This window comes from Microtus oregoni, unplaced genomic scaffold (genome assembly GCF_018167655.1).
Source record: "Microtus oregoni isolate MIOR12 unplaced genomic scaffold, Mior012 000008F_ref0000371, whole genome shotgun sequence".
Lineage (NCBI taxonomy): Eukaryota > Metazoa > Chordata > Mammalia > Rodentia > Cricetidae > Microtus > Microtus oregoni.
Window position 1 is genome coordinate 36709801 of NW_024543067.1, and position 9173 is coordinate 36718973.

General features: G+C 36.6%; 1 protein-coding gene across 1 annotated transcript; it reads left to right on the top strand.

The window, feature by feature from the left end:
• Positions 1–2575: 2575 nt before the first annotated feature.
• On the top strand, positions 2576–3541 carry LOC121451352 (olfactory receptor 867-like). Its single transcript, XM_041656821.1, has one exon. It carries the CDS (start codon positions 2576–2578, stop codon positions 3539–3541), a length of 966 nt encoding a protein of 321 aa, XP_041512755.1.
• Positions 3542–9173: the final 5632 nt, after the last annotated feature.

Below are 9173 nucleotides of genomic sequence, written 5' to 3' on the forward strand. Positions count from 1 at the left end.
CCTAGCCTGTGGGAAGTCCAAGGCCCTTCCCCCTTCATCCAGATCTAGGAAGGTGTGCATCCAAACAGACTAGGTTCCCCAAAAGCCAGTATATGCAGTAGAATCAAAACCCAGTGCCATTATCATTGGCTTCTCAATCAGCCCTCATTGTCAGCCACATTCAGAGAGTCCAGTCTGATCACATGCTCGTTCAGTCCCAGTCCAGCTGGCCTTGGTGAGCTCCCATTAGATCACTTGCACATTCTCAGTGGGTAGACGAACTCTTCGCGGTTATGACTTCCTTTCTCATGTTCTCCCTCATTCTGCTCTTCATCTGTACCTTGGGAGCTCAGTCCAGTGCTCCAATGTGGTTCTCTGTCTCTATCTCCATCCATTGCCAGATGAAGTTTTTATGTTGATATCCAAGATATTCATCAGTGTGGTATGGGATAAATCCAGTTCAGGCACCCTCTCCTCTTCTGCCCAAGGAGAATATGGTAAGACTTCCTTTGCCAATTTCATACTCTGAAACTATTCAAGATCCAATGCTAGGATTATGATTTTCTGTTCATCTCTTTAAAAAATGTTAATGTACTTTAGTTTAAATTCACTATACTTCCATTTAGGTATAGAAAATATTGGAAGATTGCCCTTTTGTAGGTATTACTCAATGTTTATTTTACTTCAAATATTTATATTTATTCAAGTTCTGTTGGGATCATCTGACTCATCAAACAGCACCTGAAAACAGGTGTGATGATTAAGAAAGAGACAAAAAACTGAAGATAGAGGGAGGGCTCTCGGTGAATACTGCAGCAGTCCTGAATTTATTTCTTATAGCCCTCTTATACCCAAAGCAAAAGAGGGTGGCTAAATGTTTCCTTACCATGGTTCTAAGAGCAAGCAAGCATAACCACCTCCTTAATACTCACAATATCCAGCAACCACTCCTTTGATCAAACACCCTGTTATTTGGCCTTGAGAAGAAAGAACAAGCTTGAACTCTGACCTCCATTCAGGCTGGAATGGAGTCACTGTGGGCTCCCACAAGCTCCTAAAGTTTAATAATCAAAATGTAGTTCCTTCAAAATACAAATTATGGAACAAAACCGTCAGGATTTCAGACTAACAAAGAATTTGAATCAGTCAACGTTAGAATGACAAAGAAAACACAGAAGACAATATGTGAATCTCATACCTTGTCCTTGAGGCCCTCATCCTCTGCTTCTTATTTCAAAAGCCAAATGCCAGACTGCCACCTCATAGAGAAATTGCATACTAGTCTCTTGAGCTTGAATACTTCTCTCCATTTCTTTTTTGCCTTTTGGCCTTTTCTCAAATGTTCCTATTTCAGGAAAGATATTATAATCCAGTCTTTCACTCTCACAGGATAAACTATTTTATTCCTTTGCAGGTATTTTTTCCAAAGTCACATAACATTCCTAGGCATTCATAATGCTAACACTTTCTTTCATGGAAAATTTAGTAACTTATATAAGTACAAAAAAACTGTCTTTTACTTTTCTTTGATGAATTGGCTTATATTGTCTTTCAATAGCTGTAATAAGATTAACCAATTATAAATTTTGACCTATAGTTCTCCTGCTTTTACAATAACATGTTCCTATTCCTCTTTATGGACAGGTAAGAGCATATGAGAATTTACTTACCCTCCTTATTATAGTGATAGTGTGCTTTCTTGTTTCCTATTCTCATCTCTAGAGACCACTGCTCTTTTCTCTTTCCAGAGACATTCACTTGGAAGCAAGTATTCAAAAGAAGGAGTTGTAGGAAACCTCACTAATTCAAAGTAGTGCATTATTTTCAAAAGGAAACACACCTGTTGTATTTATATCATAAACACATCATCAATTCCTGCTGCTCCATAGAATACTTTTTGGGTATTCTCAATGATAGTTATGCATGAGAAATATAAGAAGTCACATAATTTTCTCAAGACTACATAGATGTCAATGGATGAACCAAAATTATGTTAAAGAAATATGACAAAATTTTTAACTTCTAAATAATTGTTCAATATTTACTTTTGAAATTTTGTTATGCACCCAAAATGATTATCATAATAGAGCAGATTTATATTAGTAATAATAATATAAAAATGAAAATTGACATTTTCAAAATATACTGCTCACAAGACTATTTTAAACAACAAGCATAATAATAGCAACCATCATGAGGTTAGAAAACATTTATAGGCTCAGAATCACGAAGTCATGAAGATTATAGAGGTAAATTCTCATTCTATTAAAAGAAATAAATAACTGCAGTTATAAAGGAAAAAATAACAAGAAAACGTCAAGTGTTTGTAGGATTTATTGAAAAATATATTTTCTAAATAGGTTTATATAGAAAATTTTAGTAATGGCAGTTTTAGAAGGTAAAGAAGAGAGATATTTGACTAAATAAAAAAGAATGATTACATATAATTACAAATGGTTACAAAAAATCACTTGGCTAAGTAAATGAGAGTTATTGTCCTTATGAATGATAAGCTTCCCCAGGTTATTTTGTGACTTGACAGTAGATATTAGTTGAAAACTCTCCTTGTCTCATCTCTAACAGAAACAAAAGTTAAATGGAAACAGAGAACGACACAGTGATACCAGAATTTCTCATTGTGGGCCTCTCAGATAATCCTGAACTGCAGCCCATTCTCTTTGGACTGTTCCTGTCCATGTACCTGGTCACAGTGCTTGGGAACCTGCTCATCATCCTGGCTGTCAGTTCTAGCTCCCACCTCCACACTCCCATGTACTTCTTCCTCTCCAACCTGTCTTTTATTGACATCTGTTTCGTCTCAACTACAATGCCAAAAATGCTGGTGAACATGCATTCACAGAGAAAAGGCATCTCTTACAGAGAATGCCTTACACAGGTATATTTTTTTACTATTTTAGTTGGAATGGATAATTTTTTACTTACTTTAATGGCCTATGATCGCTTTGTAGCTATCTGTCATCCCCTCCACTACACTGTTATCATGAGTCCTTGGATATGTACCCTTCTGGTCCTGATATTTTGGATCATCATGTTCTGGGTCTCCCTGATTCTTATTCTATTGCTGAATGAATTGAAATTTTCCAGAGGAACTGAAATCCCACATTTCTTCTGTGAACTGGCACAAGTTATCAAGGTAGCCAACTCTGATACTCACGTCATTAATGTCTTTATGTATGTGCTGACTTCCTTATTAGGTGTGATTCCTATGATAGGTATCATTATGTCTTATTCACAGATTATCTCATCCTTGTTAAGGATGTCCTCTACTGTGAGTAAGTACAAAGCCTTTTCCACCTGTGGGTCTCACCTCTGTGTGGTCTCCTTGTTCTATGGGTCAGGACTTGGAGTTTACTTCAGCTCCTCTGTTTCTCATTCTCAGAGAAGAATGATTGCCTCATTGATGTATACTGTGATCAGTCCCATGCTGAACCCATTCATATATTGCCTGAGAAACAAGGATGTGAAGGATGCTCTTGGAGAACTTGTCAACAGAGTTGTCTCATGTCCATCCATACTGAGAACTCTTAGACAAATTTTATGAACATACCCATCCTGGGTGCTCTTTTTCAATTATACACCACATGCCTAATTTACACTATTTAGAAATTATTTTTAACTTTTGATTTTTGTATTTTTGACAGAAATTACTTTAATTCCCTAGGCATGCTGTTTAAAGATTGTAATTGTGCTTTTGGGATTTTTATGTAAAATTTTGTGAATTTTGTGAATTATGACTCATGAGTTCATATGAGTTCATCCTAAATCATTTTGGACGGTTATTTTTCTTTACCTTAATTTGATAGTATTCTTGTTTTAACTAAAGGAAATATGAAAATGTTCACATCAACACTATTCTCATATGAGTTCTTTTACTATCATTCAACATATGTGATTTCATTCTGAAAACATTGTTGTATGTTTTATTATTTTTAATTTTTTTTAATTTTGAGATTATAGCTTAATAACATTCTTTATTTTCTTTTTTTCCCTCCAAAATCTCCCATATACCTCCCTTTATCCTTCAAATTCATGGTCTCTTTATTAACTAATATTACTACTGCAGGCATATACATATATGTATATACATATGTATTCCTTATTATAATAATTTCAGGATAAATAATGTTACTTCTATGTTACATGTATGTATGTATATATGTATGTATGTATTCAGGGGTAATGGCTTTGACACTGGTGTTCTCTTTCCTGGGAAAAACCACCTCTTCTCTGTCCAGATTTTATTATTTGTCTATAGTTACAGAACTCTTTGTGTAGTTGAGCATATTTATGGTGTCATATTTGTTCAGCTCATATTTGGGCAGTCATACTTATGAGACTCTATGGGTATGGTGTCTGCTATTTCAAGAAGATGCATTCTCATTGTGCCTGAAACTTTGCCTCTCATAATCTTTCTTTTCCTTCTTCCACAATTTTTATAGTTATATCCATTGGGACTGGACTCCGCATCTGCAATTGTATTGATTGTGGCATTCTGTAGAAGTGTCTGTTGATTGCAGAGAGAAGTTTCCTTGATTAGGGGTGAAGAGTTCATTTATTTGTCAGTATAAGGATGAATGTCTAGAGATTGCTGTTAGGGATTTTGCTGGTTTAGTAAATAAGTACTTGTAGATTCTTCTCCAATATCAAGGTAGTGAAATGTGTTATTCTATTTTTTTTTTTGCTTTTTCGAGACAGAGTTTCTCTGTGGCTTTGGAGCCTACCCTGGAACTAGCTCTGTAGACCAGGCTGGTCTCGAACTCACAGAGATCCGCCTGCCTCTGCCTCCCGAGTGCCGGGATTAAAGGCGTGCGCCACCATCAAAAAAAAAAGACTTATTTGTTATGTATATAGTATTCTGCCTACATATATCCTATAGGCCAGAAGAGGGCACCAGATCTCATTACAGATGGTTGTGAGCCACCAGGTGGTTGCTGGGAATTGAACTCAGTACCTCTGGAAGAGCAGTCAGTGCTCTTAACCTCTGAGCCACCTCTCCAGCCCTGAAATGTGTTATTCAAGCAACCAATATACCTGGCAAGCAACCTACCCAGTTATGACTTCTGTTAACCACATTGATGACCAGCATGTCATGATGACCTTAAGAGTGTAAAAGTTGTGCATGCCGCGCACCTCAGCTTGTGTGGCAGGGTGTCCTGTGTTCTACTCATCCCTGCCCTGTCCTGCAAGTTTTCCCTTTTGTCCTTGGGTCATTGGACTACCAGGCATCCATGTTTTGGCTCTGAGGAGTTCCATCTGGACAGGACGGTTCCTGCTTCTACACTGAAAAGATACACCAAGGGAGTCAGTCACAGCAAAGACTGGACCAAGAGACCAGGCCTCTCCTGGCTCCATTTGAAGGAAAATATGGGAAGGTGTCAATGCAGGAATTCCTCCAACAACCTAAAAGGCAACATGACATCACCAGAATCCAGGGATCCCGAAATAAGAATTGTGCACCCTACTCCAGAAGAATTAGAAGAAATCGACTCAAAAGTGAATTATATGAAAATAATAGACCTTAAACAGGAGGTGAAAAACTGCCATAAACAATTAGAGATGACAAACAAAAAGGTAGAGGAAATGAATAAAGCGGTCAAAGATACCCAAGAAAACCAAGAGAAACAAGAAAAAGCAATCAAACAGGTAAGGGAAGCGGTTCAAGACTTCAAGAATAAAATGGAAGTAATGAAGAAAACACAAACCAAGGGAAGGATGGGGATGGAAAATCTGGGTAAATGAACAGGAACTACAGAGACAAGTACTACCAACAGATTACAAGAGATAGAAGAAAGATTGTCAGACACTGAAGATACCATAGAGAAAATAAACACATTGATCAAAGAAAACATCAAAACCAACAAATTCTCATCACAAAACATTCAGGAAATCTGGGACACATTAAAAAGACCAAACCTAAGAATAATTGGGATAGAAGAAGGAGAAGAAGTACAGTTCAACGGTCCAGAAAATATATTTAATAAAATTATAGAAGAAAACTTTCCCAACCTAAAGAAAGTTATTCCTTTGAAGGTTCAATAAGCATACAGAACACCGAATAGACTGGACCAAAGGAAAAAAAAAACATCTCCTCGCCATATAATAATCAAAACACAAAACATACAGAAAAAAGAAAGAATATTAAGAGCTGCAAAAAAAATAAAATAAAAGGTCAAGTTACTTATAAAGGTAAACCAGACTTACACCTGACTTCTCCATGGAAACCATGAAAGCCAGAAGGTCCTGGATAGATGTACTACAGAAACTAAGTGAACATGGATGCAAGCCCAGACTACCATACCCAGCCAAGCTTTCATTCACTATAAATGGAAAAAACAAAATTTTCCAGGATAAAAACAAATTTAAACAATACGTAGGGACAAATTCAGCCATACAGACAGTAATAGAAGGAAAATCACTAACAGAGGAGTCCAACAATGACCACAATAACTCAAACATCTAGAGACACTTCACCAGCACAACTCAAAGAAGGGAAACACACAAACTCTACTACTAAAAAAGTGACCGGAGTTAACAACCACTGGTCATTAATATCACTTAATGTCAATGGACTCAACTCACCTATAAAAAGGCACAGGCTAAGAGATTGGATACGAAAACAGGATTCAACATTCTGCTGTTTACAAGAAACACACCTCAACCACAAAGACAGGCACCTACTCAGAGTAAAGGGTTGGGAAAAGGTTTAACAAGCAAATGGACCTAAGAAACAAGCAGGTGTGCCCATACTAATTTCTAACAAAGTTGACTTCAAACTAAAATCAATCAGAAGAGATGGAGAGGGACATTTTATACTCATAACAGGAACAATTCATCAGGATGAAGTCTCAATCCAGAATATCTATGCCCCTAAGATAAAAGCACCCACTTACGTAAAAGAAACATTACTAGAACTCAAGGCTGCCATCAAATCGCACACACTAATAGTAGGAGACTTCAACACACTTCTCTCACCAATGGACAGGTCAATCAGACAGAAATCTAACAGAGAAATTAGAGAATTAATGGAGGTAGTGAATCAAATGGACTTAAAAGACATCTATAGATTATTCCACCCAAATAAAAGAGAATATACCTTCTTCTCTGCAGCTCATGGAACCTTCTCGAAAATTGAGCACATACTCGGTAGCAAAGCTAACTTACACAGTTACAAAAAAAATTAGTAACTACATGTGTCTTGTCAGATCACCATGGATTAAAGTTAAAATTCAACAACAATGCTACGCCTGAAAGCCTACAAACTCATGGAACTGAACAGTCAACTACTGAACTACACCTGGATCAAGGAAGAAATGAAAGAAATTAAAGTCGCCCTTGAATTCAATGAAAATATAGAAACAACCTACTGAAACTTATGGGACACTATGAAAGCAGTCCTGAGAGGAAAGTTCATAGCACTAAGTGCCCACTTAAAGGAAACAGAGAAAGCACACATTGGAGACTTAACAGCACACCTGAAAGCTCTAGAAAAAAAAGAAGCAGACTCACCTAGGAAGAGTAGAAGACTGGAAATAATCAAACTGAGGGCAGAAATCAACAAAATAGAAACACAGAAAACAATCCAAAAAATTAATGAAACAAACAGCATTAAGAAAATCAGCAAGATTGATAAACCCCTATCCAAACTAATCAAACAGCAGAGAGAGAATATGCAAATTAATAATCAGAAATGAAAAGGGAGACATAACCAAAGACACAGAGGAAATTCAGATAATCATTAGATCTTACTACAAAAGCCTGTATGCCAAAAAGTGGAAAATGTAAAATAAATGGACGCGTTTTTAGATGAATACCATATACCAAAGTTAAACCAGGATCAGGTTAACAATCTAAATAGACCTGTTAGTAGCAAAGAATTAGAAGCTGTTATCAAAAACCTACATACCAAAAAAAGCCCAGGACCAGATGGTTTCAATGCAGAATTCTACCAGAACTTCCAAGAAGACCTAATACCTATACTCCTTAATGTATTTCACAATATAGAAACAGAAGAGTCATTGCCAAATTCCTTTTAAGAGGCTACAGTTACTCTGATACCAAAACTGCACAAAGACTCAACCAAGAAAGAGAATTACAGGCCAATCTCATTCATGAATATCGACGCAAAAATCCTCAACAAAATACTGGCAAACCATATCCAAGAACACATTAGAAAAATTTTCCATTATGATCAAGTAGGCTTCATCCCAAAGATGCAGGACTGGTTCAACATATGCAAATCTATAAATGTAATCTATTATATAAATAAACTGAAAGAAAAAACCATATGATTATTTCATTAGATGCTGAAAAAGCTTTTGACAAAATTCAACATCCCTTTATGATAAAAGCCTTGGAGAGATTAGGGATACAATGATCACAATAGCCACAAACAGCATAAAATATCTTGGGGTAACTCTAACCAAGGAAGTAAAAGATCTATTTGACAAGAACTTTAAGGCATTGAAGAAAGAAATTGAAGAGGATACCAGAAAATGGAAGGACCTCCCCTGCTCTTGGATTGGGAGGATCAACATAGTAAAAATGGCAATTCTACCAAAGGCAATTTATAGATTCAATGCAATCCCCATCAAGGTCCATCAAAATTCTTCACCGATCTTGAGAGGACAATAATCAATTTTATATGGAAAAACAAAAAACCCAGGATAGCCAAAACAATCCTATACAATAAAGGATCTTCTGGAGGCATTAGCATCCCTGACATCAAACTCTATTACAGAGCTACAGTAATGAAAACAGTGTGGTACTTGCATAAAAACAAAGAAGTCAACCAATGGAATCGTATAGAACACCCGGTTTTTAACCCACAAACCTATGAACACCTCATTTTTGAAAAAGGAGCTAAAAGTATACAATGGAAGAAAGAAAGCATCTTCAACAAATGGTGCTGGCACAACTGGATGTCAACCTGTAGAAGAATGAAAATAGACCCATATCTATCACCATGTACAAAACTCAAGTCCAAATGGATTAAAGACCTCACTAACAGTCAGAACACATGGAACCTGATAGAAGAGAAAGTGGGAAGTACCCTACAACAGATGGGCACAGGAGATTGCTTCTATGTGTAACCCCAACAGCACAGACATTAAAGGCAACATTGAATAAATGGGACCTACTAAAACTGAGAAGCTTCTGTAAAGCAAAGGAAACTG